The sequence below is a fragment of the Salminus brasiliensis genome, chromosome 2 (genome assembly GCF_030463535.1).
Source record: "Salminus brasiliensis chromosome 2, fSalBra1.hap2, whole genome shotgun sequence".
NCBI lineage: Eukaryota > Metazoa > Chordata > Actinopteri > Characiformes > Bryconidae > Salminus > Salminus brasiliensis.
Genome location: NC_132879.1, coordinates 29267888 through 29281787, shown reverse-complemented (window position 1 = coordinate 29281787; position 13900 = coordinate 29267888). Strand labels below are relative to the sequence as shown.

At 41.9% G+C, this 13900-nt stretch overlaps 1 protein-coding gene across 1 annotated transcript; it reads left to right on the top strand.

Annotated features, from left to right (window-relative positions):
- Nucleotides 1-4105: 4105 nt before the first annotated feature.
- On the top strand, nucleotides 4106-13433 carry pgghg (protein-glucosylgalactosylhydroxylysine glucosidase). Its single transcript, XM_072672325.1, has 14 exons — nucleotides 4106-4250; nucleotides 5430-5695; nucleotides 6480-6690; nucleotides 6809-7244; nucleotides 8791-8910; nucleotides 9159-9290; nucleotides 9749-9860; nucleotides 9983-10055; nucleotides 10165-10301; nucleotides 10561-10694; nucleotides 10921-11016; nucleotides 11879-11976; nucleotides 12145-12368; nucleotides 13144-13433. Exons 2-14 carry the CDS (start codon nucleotides 5449-5451, stop codon nucleotides 13218-13220), a joined length of 2097 nt encoding a protein of 698 aa, XP_072528426.1. The 5' UTR covers nucleotides 4106-4250; nucleotides 5430-5448; the 3' UTR covers nucleotides 13221-13433.
- Nucleotides 13434-13900: the final 467 nt, after the last annotated feature.

The window sequence follows — 13900 nt, the reverse complement described above, 5'->3', positions numbered from 1 at the left end:
TTTGTAATATATTCCATTCAATTTTGCCTCCTTTTTTTTTTTTGGTTTCTGACACGGGTCTGATGTTGTAGCAGATTGGAGTAAAATGTTTGGCACGTAGGTCAAACCGTGGCCCTCATCAACCTGAAAGGCTGTTAGTCTGTTAGTCTGTCAGTCAATCTCTCCATCTCGCTCTCTTTTTAATGTATGCTTGTGTGCCTGCCCACCAGATGTCCCGCATCTTTGGGGGGGAAGGAGCGAGGAACAGCTGGAGCAATGGATATAACATTCCCACAGCCTGTGTGTGTGTGTGAAAGAGAGAGACAGAGAGAGGCAGAGGAAGTCACAAAATGGAATGTGGACAGACTGGGTGCGAACACTGAAACACTGCATTGTCACAGCTATTGACTGACACATTAGAGCAGCTAGAAGGTCGTTAGAGAGTAGAGGGAAACTGTTTGAACCAGAAATGTTCTGCATCTTAATGTTGTCGTTTTTCATTCTGCTCTTGACCAGTGCCTTTCTTCCTCCAGAGGGAAGAGTGTCGCTCTGCGTTTGTGTATCTCGTGGGGTTTTATAGGCATGCCTGGAGAACTGAATGACCTTTAGGAGAATGCTACCTTCATCCTCATCTGTTTGGCCCATCTCCTCTCACACTGGTAGTCTGTCCACTGTCCTACCAGGATAGGATGTAGCTGCTGACAACAAGCGCAGCTCCTAATAAGGTACGCCGAGCTGGCCTTGCTGTAAATATCTCTGAGAAGGTCTGAGAAGGAAAGAGAGGGAGCGAGGGAGGGAGAAGAGGAGAGGAAGAGAGCAGTAAAGGGAAAAGCATAGGGGATGGATTGCAGCCTTATAAGGACAAAGCTGCTCTTTTCCCAGGGTTCGGAGTTCCGACCTCCGGCATGCTGCCAGGCTGAACCCGACTGTGTCAGAGCACCATCTGGAGGCCTGCGAGTGAAAGGGCGAGAGTGTGTGTGTGTCTCCACGTGTGTAATAGCATCTAGGAGTCTGTGGAGTGTAGGCCTCAACCTAAACCAGCACACCTGTTTCTAGTACCCAGATGCTCTTTTAAAATAAATAAATAAATGAAATTTGGTTAGTGGGATTGTGTGTGTTTATGGATGCGAAAGCTGACCAAAAAAAGAAACAACAACAACAGAAGAGAGGAAAACCACTCAGGCCTTTGAACTTAAGAATCTACTGGTCAGGAAAAGAAATCACTGAATCAAACCCAGATGAACCACTATATTACATATGACTCCAATGGTGGCTGGTTCTGGTCAGAGAAATCAAGCCATTAAAAGGCCCGAAGATCTAAACTGAAGACATTTTGGAGAAACGATCCACAAGTGTCTGCATCTGTTGAATCATTTTAACTGGTCACATCTAAAATGTAATAGATAGATCGGTGAGTCTATTTCTGCCTGCGAAAGTATAGGTATTCCTGTCCTCACCACAGAATTTCAGTGAGAAGAAGGTGGATCGATGATGCTTTGGGCTTCTGTTGCATCCAATGGCACAGTGAACATTTCACTGGTAGAAGGGACCTGATTCAAAACCAGCATGTTGAAGCAGCATAAAAAGGGTATAGCTTCTACACTGTTAAAAGTATACGTTCTTGAGGAACTTTTGGAGGTTCTTCAAGAAAAGGTTTTTAGAAGGAAAAGGGTTCCTCCACAGTTTCATTGAAGTTGACTTAGAAGAAGACCACCTAAATGTTCTTCAGTTATTTATTACAACAATGTAGAAGCTAGCCCATTTTAATCATCCTCTATTTTTACAGAAGGTATCATATGGCTTCTTGAATATGCTGGTTTTGAATCAGTTCCTTCTACTAGAAACTCATGCTTTTAATAGTGAGCAGGATATTGATCCTAAACATACCTTAACAATTCTCGAGAGGCGGAAGCCAAAGTTTCTGCCTTTGCCCTCACAGTCCCTGAGCTGGACATTACGAATTATTATTTAAAAAATCTGTGATTAGACCTCAGAAGAGCAGTAAATGCAACACAACCCTTTTCTTTCTGTCTTTCTTTCTTTTTTTAGTTTGATGTTGACAAAGAAGAAAATTGACAAAAAGTACCAGGGGTGCCCAAACTTTTGCCTGCCACTTTGTTTCCACATTATAATGACATGATAAGTTGTAATGGTGGCACACAGGGTATAAGAAAATGAAAAAATGTATGTCCATAGTCTATAGTTTCAGTAGTGCAATGCTCATTTAGTGGATTGCACGCTGGAGTTGGAATGGGACAAGCTGGAGGCCCTGGGGTGAGCTCCACTGGATTGATACCAGACTGAAACCACTGTGTATTTGCAATGAGGGCTGAATTTTCATTGGTTGTCTGATGAAACCTTGAATCCCCAGAGTTTCTAGGAGCTGAATTTTGATCAGAGCTCCGCGAAGCTTGAAAATATGTGCACCAACAATTACCACCCAAACACAAAGGTGATTGCTAAATGGCCAAGCAGGCATTACTCTGAACACTCTCTCTACCAGTTAAGATGAGGTGCTTTTGGAGGACTTGGCCCAGCTCAGGATATTAAATGAGTAATTCCACACAGTTTCACAATAGAGAGACCCAGAATTGCAGGTTATGGCATCAACACCAGAAGAACTATGAACTATATAAGTAATACTTGGACACATATCCTCTTTATAAAGCAACATCATGAAATCTGATGTCCAGACATCAGCAGAAGTGTCATGTGTTCCTAGTCACAGATTAACCATTATTAGCTGCCGCTTTGTTTACAAGTTTTGTTGGATTTAGCCTTGTCACAGCGTAATGATCCACATGTTCTGGACTTTGATCAAGTGAAGGAGCAGCACAATCTATTATTCCCTACTTGCAACCAAAAACACTCGTAGATAAACTGTCTGAGTTTGGATATTGCTGCACAATACGTTGCTGTGCAGTATGTTAGGAGGAATTTGATTGTATGTAACCAGGTACATGTGTGGCCATCACCCAGAGAACAGAACATGCCTGAAAGCGTGAACCTTACAGTGAGGGATCCAGTGGATCTGTTAAACATGACGAATATGTAAATCGTATGTTATGGCCTTTATACTCACCAGGCCTCAACCCATTTAAACATCAACAGAAAATCTCATGAAGGTTAGCAGTTCCTGAGATTCTTCCAGCCTTCGCCCACTGTCACAGTCATATCAGAATATCATAGCCACCCCCGGCTTGGAAAAAACTCGTCTTGGGCGAGCACACCAGTCAGTTGTCGCAGAGTGCAAAACAGTCATCAACGGCAAAGGACACTATAATAGGGTACCTATATATGAAGGGTGGTAGCATCTTGGAAACCACTAACTTTGTGGGATATTCTAGAGCCGCTGTAGTGAAGGAGTACCCAGAATGGCATAACAGTGGTGCCCCACAGGCCATTGATGCCAGAGGGGGACAACGACTCTGGAAAGTGGTACAGAGCAATCAACTCACCACTGAGGATCAGTTAACCTCTGTAATGGTAATACAGATCATGCCAATAATACAGTCCGTGTATCTAAGGGCATTGAAATGTCTAATTCATACTTTGAATAATAAGAAAAAAAACAAACACATTTAAGTAGTAGGAAAATATTTTATTTAAATGTATTTCATGTATTACTACTCAAATGCTGTAGCCTACATATTGTCTGTGATGGGGTGGTACAAAAGTAGCTCCCATGTTTTTAATATTTAATAAAGATTTTAGTATTATAAGCATGTTTATTATCTTTAGGAGCATTGTATACTTCATGTTGTGGGTTTAAATAATTTTTTTTTTTTTTTTTAATTCTGAAAAGTGCCCCCGTTTTAAGAAAAGCATAAAGCTGCAATGTAACATATAATAGTCCTGTGTCCTGTGTGTTTCACAGAGGAAAGTGACCATTACACCACTGTCCTCTGCTCGTCATGTGACCAGTCAGTCACTGCAGGCCCTGGCGGTCTACTGACTGTTATTTGAGCTGGATTCATCAAAGAATCGCCTGCAGTAAAAACAGCGCAGGTCTCAGAGCAGCTCTGCCCCTTTCCCTCATAACAGCTGAGGAGAAGGTGTGGAGGAAGTCATCTGATCCCAGACCAGCCATGCAGGAAGACGACTCCCCGCCTCCAGGACCGCCCTCACCTCCCCTCAGTTCAGTAGTTGAGAGAGGCTAAAGTTTCTTTTCCGCCTAGGCCTTTCCATTCATCTGCAGCGAACTGTACACAAAACTGCGAGAGGCCTGATGGACCAGCAGCACAGCTTCATCTGACACGAACTCTGATCTTGCAAGTATCCGTTTCTACCGTGTACTTTTCAGCTCTCGGCTGAGTTACCTCAGCTTTTTAACGCGCCTTAGCTCCAGTCAGCTGTAGCTATAGCTGTAACTCAGCTGCTCGTCATTTCTCAGTTTCTGAGGAGAGGTGTGTTCACACAATGATAATGGACTGATCAGCTTCTGGATCAGTTTTGGAAGCTGGGAAACTGCTCGTGTGCGTTGGGGTACTTTCTAATGCACTCCTGGAAATGAAGGTGCTACACAGGGTTCTTTGAACGATGCCAAATAAGAACCATGTGGTTCCACAAAAAAGCATATATCTGTAAATAACCTTTGCAATCCACTTCTTTTACGTTTAAAAATGTTCTTCACACAAATATCCCTACTAATAAAGCTACTAAAGAAGGAGCAGGCTTTACTGCAGGGTCATCTGATCTGCAGATCAGTTATACGTCAAATGCTTCCTTCTTTATATTAAGCCTCTCTTCAGTCAATCTGATCTATTCAGTTACTGAACATACAGTGAATTATAGGTACTTTGGAGTCTTTACTTACCCCAGCACCAGTGCTGAAGTAAACCATAAACAGCAGAAAACCATACCAGAGGTTTTCATGAAAGTATTCCAGCACAAATACTGCAAACACACACATCAGCAGAGTTCAGACATTCATTTAAACGACTGCATTCAAATCATCTGTAAAGTGGAGTCTCCAACTGTCTGGAACATCTGGAAGAACCTCATTCTTGTTGTCACTGACCTTCATTTTCCCTCCTGAATGGACAACTGCTGCTCTTCTTCATCTTCTTAATCAGACAAAAAAAAGCATTTTGAGCTTTGCATTAATGTAAAATATGTAGGATTATATTTATCATAGTTTTTCACAGGTGAATAAAACTAATTAGGTTGGTTACCTTGTCCTTTTTGTTGCCGTTCAGCTGATGAACCGTTTCTTACAGTGCAGAATTAGAAAGCTGTAGCTTCTACACAGTTGCATGTAAGTCGGTGTGAGAGATCGAAAGCGAGACACTAGCTCTCTTGCTTTGAACAGGTCATGTCTGACTGGGCTGATGCTGTGATTGGGGTTTAAAGGAAAATCGGATGTTAATCTGGTTGTCTGATTGGATACGTGCTTGTTCAAGAACCTGGTCTGAGCAACTTATTAAAGATGCATATTTTTCTTTCCACAGTGGACAGCGCAGCTTAAGGATGACATCCAACCCTATTGACCCCTATATCTTCTCCACTGACACACTTCCCTCTGACCCCCGGTTCCTGCCTCCGCTGGCCAACGGACGGCTGGGCTGGAGAGTGTTTTGGACGGTTATGCATATGGGTGGAGTTTATAACGGAGAGAAAGGAGCCTGTCACCGCGCTGATATACCATGTCCATTGGCCGTCAAGATGAGGACAGAGGAGGAGGGAAATCACACATACACTCTGGACACACACACAGGTATGCATAATAACAGTGGACACACACACTTGATATTCACTCGCATTAAATGATACATTACATAATAAATAATCGAAATAATCTAAACTGACTGAATTCCACACACCTGTTATAGTGGTTTGTTTTTTTCCCCTCATGTTTCCAAACACAGTCCCTTAAGCTCTCAGTACTGGTGCTTGCGTTATTCAGGACATCACCAGAACTCCTTCAACCCTCCTCAACCCTCTCCATCACTTAATGTGTAGCGTGGCATCCTGTGTTATTTTGTTAGGAGTCATTTTTTGTGTTCATCAACATTAAAACAGTGCCAGTACAGCAACCAGTGTATATTTACTTAATAGTAACAAGAAGCTGATGAAGCTATAAAGGAAACAATGAAAATCTAGAAGCTGATAGGACAAAAGTTCAAGACGTAGCAAAGAATTTGTCAATGCAAAATTGCCTCCTGGAATTCCGGATTGTCCATATCCAACAAGGACTGGAGCAGCTCACCTTCCACTTGGACAAAACCAGTACTTGTAAATGGGACAACTTCAAGTCTCTTAAAGTGACCGTAGTGATACTGCTGTTGGACCAGACACAATACACTATCTGGAGATTGTGTTGTTCAGAACTGTTTTGCTCCTCAACCCACTCCATCACGTAATGTGCAGTGTGCCATTCTGTATTGTTTTCATAGGATTAACAAAAAAGTCTAAACATCAGTGCATGCCATCTATACACCTGAGTAATTCTTTGACTGTACTGTACTGTACTGTAACTCTGATCTTCTCCTCTCTTACAGGTATATTCACTCACTCTGTCCTTACCTCTCGTGTGCAGGCGTCTCAGCTGTTTTACGCACACCGGCAGTACCCCAACCTGCTAGTCATGGAGGTGTTCTTGAAGCGCCAGAGGACTACTGAGGAGCCCATCACAGTGATGCTTGACAGTTCCTTCTCGCCATACAGTGATGATATCACTTTCCAAGATGCTCCTGACTACAAAGGAGGGAGGTGTGTTTCAGCACAGGCATTAAAGCCCACATGTACAAGCGAGTGTGATTTCATATGTAGGCGTTGGCATGATATAGATCAGTCTGTAGCAACCATAAAGTTCTGTTTCCCACAACAGGCATATCTTTGGGCAGACTATTTCTGCAGAGGTCCCTGGAGGTCCTCGTTCCAGTGTGCACCTGATCTGGACCCCACTGGCCACCTCTGTAACTCTTCTGCCTGATCAGAGTCAGTCTCGCTGGGGCTTCGTCCTAGCCATTGCAGAGAGCAGTGAGAGCGTCCAGGCTTGTTTCGACACTGGCATGGAGCTCTTTGAACATGGTGATCTGCAGACCTCCCATCTAAGGGCCTGGGCAGAACTGTGGCTGGACAGCAGGGTGGAGCTGGCGGGACCAGAATCCCTCAGTCGAGCTGTGATTGGCTGCATGTTCTACCTCCTCAGTGCCTTCCCTTCACTCAAAGAGGAACCCAGCCCGTTTGGGGGCATCAGTCCTGGAGGACTGTCCAATGGGGGGCAGGGGCAGGACTACTGGGGACATGTGTTCTGGGATCAGGTAAGGCTCTTGGCAAGCAGGACCATCAGACTGTGAGCAACATGGCAATATTAAGGTAAATGATGTCACAGCATGCTTTTGTGGATGTATTGTAGACATTTTCTGTATTTCTAAACACTGGGTAACTGCCTAAACAACTGCATATGCCATAGAAAAATAAGACCAATAACAGAGCGCCTGACTGGCTCTCAGCCCATTATTTTCAGTTGCAAAAATGTAATTGCAAACAATTCATCTATACAAAATTGATTCCCTGACGTACAGATAATCCATATCCAACAAGAACTGAAACAGCTCACCTGGACAGTTCAGAACCACATAACCAGCACTATTAATGGACAAACTTTAAATCTCTCAGGGGTCAAATGTCTGCTGTTTGCAGCGTAATGTGGACAACAGGAAACATACCACCCTAATGGCAAGAAAGGCCATAATTATTCCTACACCTAAACCAGGTCCAAAGACCAACAAGACTCAAACAACTATTGACCCATAGCATTGACTAGAAGTAGAAGCTTAAAGGAACATTGAAGTAAACTCGCCTCTACATTGTCTACAAATGGAGAAACATAGACTTCATTGAACAACTCCATTCATGCAGAAATAAAATGGGGGGGGGGGGACCTCCAGCTTGAAAAACCACTGGGATACATATTGCTGTCATGCCAAAACCCTGTCTCCAAAATGGCAACTTTACAGAAAATGGAAAAAAACGTCTTGTCGATGTAAACATTTAGATTGTAAGTCATTTTGACAACTGCCCAATTTAAATGATGTCCAAAAGTGAAACCAGCAGACACAGAGATACAAGGTTTTTGCAACAGCAACAATATGCAAGACGCCAAATAGGACAGTCATAAGTTACTGATCAAAGGCTATAAAGCACCAGCCTGTCAAACATGCAGAACTTCTTTGACCCAAATACACTAATAACTCTTGAATGGTTCAAACTATACTGACATAAAACAACAACTCTATTCAGCACAAGCACTTAGAGAAATCTTGCATGACTTAACAGGGGAGATACTTTCAAACCAATTAATCCTTTACTGAAATGATCTTCCAATGCAAATAGCCCACATGGCTAATATGGCGTAAACCAGAAAAAAGGAAAAAAAGTAACAGCATATCAACTGCCTAGCAAAAGCATAGCTCCCACTTTTAACAGCATAGCATCTACCTAGCAACCCCTTAGCAACCATCTGGGATACCAACCCCATAATAACTGCATACTAATGTTTTGAGAATTGTTTAAGCTTTTCGAGTTAATTTATGCTGTGTTTACATTCGGGATCAGGGTTACTCAACTGTGGACTGGGGGGTATTGGGGGGGGGGGTATTTCCCTGCTCATTAACCGATGAACTGATGAGTTGAATTGTATTTGATTGTATTTGAGCAGGGGTATCATTGTGGTCCTCTACGATCGGAGCTGGACAACCCGGCATTACATACAGATCATTTTGTTTCAAATTAGGCACTTTGCCTGCCCTGTATGTCTTGTATTAGTCAGATAAATGGTTATTGGCTTTCTGTCCCCTCCTCTAGGACACGTGGATGTATCCTAGCGTTGCACTTTTTTACCCTAAACTGGCCAAAGCTGTTCTGGACTACAGAGTGCGGACAATAGAAGGTGCTAAAGCCAATGCCCAACAGCAAGGATATAAGGTATATGAATGGTCACTGATTAAGGTCAGTGTGCTTCTGTGTTTAAATCTTGTGTCCATGTTATCCTGATTAGTTTCATCGTGGTTTGTCTTTTGTTGTTTTTAAAAACTGCAGCTGACCATTACATTGTGTGAACTTTTCATGATGAAAAAAATATGTGTATGTTATGTAACATATGAGTATTTTGTCATGACAACAGTATATTTTTGTGCTTGTGAATGTGTTGCTGCTTATATTTTTGTTACTAGGGCTTGAAGTTTCCATGGGAGAGTGCTGTATCAGGTCAGGAGGTGTGTCCAGACGACATTTATGGACAGCAGGAGATCCATATTAATGGAGATGTAACCCTCGCCTTCCAGCAATACCTGCACCTCACTCAGGTGTAAATTCCTTGAACTCTTTATTCTTGAGTCTTAATTTAAAAAAAGGATTCAGTCTCTACTAAGTATTAGGTAATTACTATTTGTTCTTTAATTACCAAAATTTATTCAGCAACTACTAATTGTCCAGTACCTGCTATAAATTAAGTAACTACTAATTGTTCACTAAATACTATAAGTACTATTTGTTCAGTACCTACTATAAATTGTTTGTTAACTCATTTGTTCAGTAACTACTATGTATTATTTAGTAACTACTAATTGTTTAGTACTTACTATGTATTATTCAGTATTCAGCTTCTATGACTAATATGTTCATAGCTGAAGGAACTGACGTGTGGGCCCACCTATAGGCCTTAATGATTTTGTGGGTTAAAGCACACTTCTTGTGCTTCATCCAGAGAGTCTGTTGGTCAGAAAGACAGACTGTAAGATCACTGCATTTTCATCCTCTAAAGGACCTTGAGCTGTTTAAAGCGGGCCGTGGAAGTGAAGTGGTGTGGGGCGTGGCTGATTACTGGGTGTCTCGAGTCACCTGGAACCCCGAAGACCAGAGCTACCATATCAAAGGTGTGTGGAGTGGTATGGTCATAATCAGACTAAAGCTGTGCCTTCGTTTGAGAGAGCTGGGATTGTGTAGGGTGTTGGAGGGGTGTCATGTCAGTGTGTGTATGTTCTTATGTGTCCATCAGGAGTGATGCCTCCTGATGAATACTACTACAATGTTGACAACTCTGTGTACACAAACAGTGTGGCCAAGAACAGGTGTGTGTGCTCTCTGGTGCATGCCCGAGTGTGTGTATCTAAAAAGGCTTCATTAGACTTCACTTGTTTAAAGCAACCTCATCCCCCTGTTTCTCTTTCTGTCTCTCAGTCTGCAGTTTGCTGTGGAGTTGGCTACCCTGCTGCAGCATCCTGCACCCTCAGCATGGCAGGAGGTGGCTGATAAAATCAAAATCCCTTTTGACTCAGATCTGAAATATCATCCGGAATTTGATGGTTACAGAAAGGGTGAGATATTTGGCTTCTTTTGTAGTAATTCTTTTGTTCATTTTCACACATACACACTCCAGCATCCTGGTTTAGTAGCAAAGGGAGGCATTCTATATTCCAACTTCATATTAAGTCCCATGCATTTGCAGTGGGATGTCCAACAAGCTCATATAACGGTGATGATGGTCGAGTGTCCACAAACTTTTGGCCATATAGTGTACATTCTGCCTGCAAAGTCTATTTGACTGTGGTGGCCTGTGTGTTTACATTCTTACAGGAAGTCCAGTAAAGCAAGCGGATGCCGTGTTGATAGGTTATCCGCTGGGTGTCTCAATGAGCCCAGAGGTCAGACGGAATGATCTGGAAGGCTACGCCGCTGTCACTGACCCAAATGGCCCCGCTATGACATGGGTAAGCATACACCGTTCACAAACACACCTATACCATATCATTTCTCCTAACTGCAAAGTCAGCAGATAACTGTGTTGGCATTACATTGTTGTCTATGGGAGGTCTACTGTGACGTGATTTGTAAATTTATGCACTTTCAGAATAACACAGTGTTGCATTATAGTTAAGAGTGTGCGTGTGTGTGTGTGTGTGTGTGTGTGTGTGTGTGTGTGTGTCCTACCACTAGGGGATGTTTGCAGTGGGTTGGTTGGAGCTCGGTGAAGCTGAGAAAGCACAGAAGCTTCTAGAGAAGTGCTTCAAAAACATCCAGGGACCCTTCCAGGTAGTTTTCACTATCTATCCATCCGCCTAATATGTCTACCTATCCATCTGATAGACTCATTAAATAGAAATGGATAAACACAAAATTGCCCCAAAAATCCTAGTTTTCCCCCCTTAAATTAAGTTATTTCCATTCCCACTCTCTAGTTTTGGACTCCCCTTATATTTCAATGCTACCAGAGCTGGAAGGGTTATGGTTATCATGTATCATGTGCTTTTAACCTCTGAAACCAGCCGCCACATTTTTCAAGCTGCAGCTAATGCAACATCATTTGCACAGGTGAACACACTATGAGGAGAACACAAACTGCCAGTTCTGTTCTGGTTGCATTGACTAGTAAGGTCAACCCCACTAAAATCCCTGCGGTACAACGTCACTTTATCCTGGATTGCCGAGCAGAGCTGCAGGACACACAACAACAGGCACTACATTTCCCACAATTCCCCTAGCATCTGTCCAAAATCTTTCAGTTGATGCTTTCAGCATTCAGAGCCAGTTTATTTTGTATTTTTGCACTAAAGCTCATAGCTATATGTTTTGGTTATAACCTACCAAAATACATATTATGCTGTTTTTACTGAAGCAAAGGCATCAGTTACACTAACATAGGCATCAGGTATGCCAGCATAGGCTTTATCTATTTATGCTAGCTAGTAACAGGGGCATTGTAACAACACTCTTATTACTCTTATTACCCACTACCAAACTGATCGGATCACAAGTTGTTGCACTGTGAAATATTATATTCTGTCAAATAAGATTTTTTGTGTTAATTTTTCCTTTATTTGCATTTTTGTTGTTATGTGTATGTATTTTGTGTTTTTGAGTAGATATGAATTTCATGTAAGCCTCCTGTATGCAGGTATGGAGTGAGTCATCTGATGGCTCTGGAGCGGTCAATTTCCTCACTGGCATGGGTGGATTTTTGCAGGCTATGCTGTTTGGGTACACTGGCATCAGGCAAGTACCCCTGCATACTTTTACAGACATGCTTGCAAGCCAGTACATGCACACTCGTGTACAGTACAAACACAGGGACACACTTTTTTTTGTTGTTTTTTTAAGTGTGTTTTAAAGCATATCCACTTGTGTTACAGTAATGACACTGCTCTGTTGTTTTCTTTGTAGGATACAGAAGGACTGTCTGTGTTTTGCCCCTCTGATACCTGATGACGTAGCTGTGCTCAGTGTGAAAGGTGTGAGCTACCTCGGTAATAAGCTGGACTGGCTGGTGGAGAAACAGGAAGTCAGTGTTGTAGTGAGGAAGCAGGCAGAGGGTTCTGGCAGTGAGGAGTTGTGTCCTCTAGAGATTGTCCTGAAAAGCTCTGGAAACAGAATACCCCTTGTACCAGGTAAGCAGCAGCAACCCCAGACCTAATCTTTTAACCATACATTTTTATGTAATATCTGGATAACAAGTTGTTAGCAAAACTTTTTAAATCTTTTTGTAGTCGTTCATAGTGTAGATAAGATAATCCTTTATTAGTCCCACAGTGGGGAAATTGTAGTGTTAACAGCTGTTAAGATAAAATAAGATAGTCCTTTTATTAGTCCCGCAGTGGGGAAATTCACAGTGTGACAGCAGAAAGGGATAGCAAGACACTCAGTTACAAAAATTTGGATAAATAATTTACACTATACACACAATATAAATAAGAATTAAAAAAGCAATAAACAATATTATTTACAGCAAAAGACTCTTAATTGCACATGGGGGGGGTATTGCACATAGTATTCCCTGAACATGAACATGTGTGTGTAGTTAAGTGTGTGCGTATGTGGTCCGCTGGGAGCAGTGCTGGTTGTGCAGTCTGACGGCAGCAGGAAGGAAGGACCTGCGATACCGCTCCTTCACACACTTGGGGTGAAGCAGCCTGTCGCTAAAGGAGCTGCCCAGTGCTGCCAGAGTCTCATGCATGGGATGGGAGCTGTTCTCCAGCATGGATGCCAGCTTGGTTGTCATCCTCCTATCTCCCACCACCTGCACTGGGTCTAAGAAGCTGTTGTGTGTGTGTGTGTGTGTGTGTGTGTGTGTGTGTGTGTGTGTGTGTGTGTGTGTGTAGTTTGGAATTTGTTAATTTCATGTGCAGAGCAAGATTAATATGAATGTTTTATCTGTGTCTACAGGCCAGAGGGTGACCTTTCCAAGGCAAGCTGGCAAGATCCATAAACAACAGTCTAGCTCATACTGCTGGCCTCTCTGATCCACCAGTCATAAAGCAGAGTGATTAGCTGTAACCATGAAAGGTATATTAGACACAGTAAAGGCATTACTTTTATATCGTACTAACAGCTTCTATGTTATGTAGAATATTGATTATTTTCTGATGATTTTTAGACATTTTTACAACACTGTTTCTGTACTGTACTGTTTTTAGCCAAATAAATCAAATAAATTGTGCAATTATTTTAAAGAATTGAATGTGTTGACTTTAAAGTGGTGTGTTGAATGTAATTAGAGGTGAACATTATAAATCCTCATGAAACCACAATCATCATTTCATGCTGGATGTAGACTGTACATTAATTATGTATCCGTGGCTTGTTTTTGAGTAAAGCTCAGTTTTTTTTTAAATAAATAAAATTAAATTTAATTAAATTAAAATTAAATGCCTTTTTGCAGCAAATCCTTCAGTTATTCTGATGTGCTTTACCGGTCACTTTTTAATTAAATTAATATATTGGCTATATATTATTATTATTATTATTATTATTATTAATATGTTGGTTGGTCATTTTCCCGCCACACTGTTCTGTAAGAGTGTTGTAAATAAAATACTACTGCCAAATAAACTCAGACATTTTGTATGTCACACGTTTATCCGTGCTGAAGAATAAAACACCTGGTCTAAAATGTTAAGGTGCTGGAAACACAGTGAGGCCT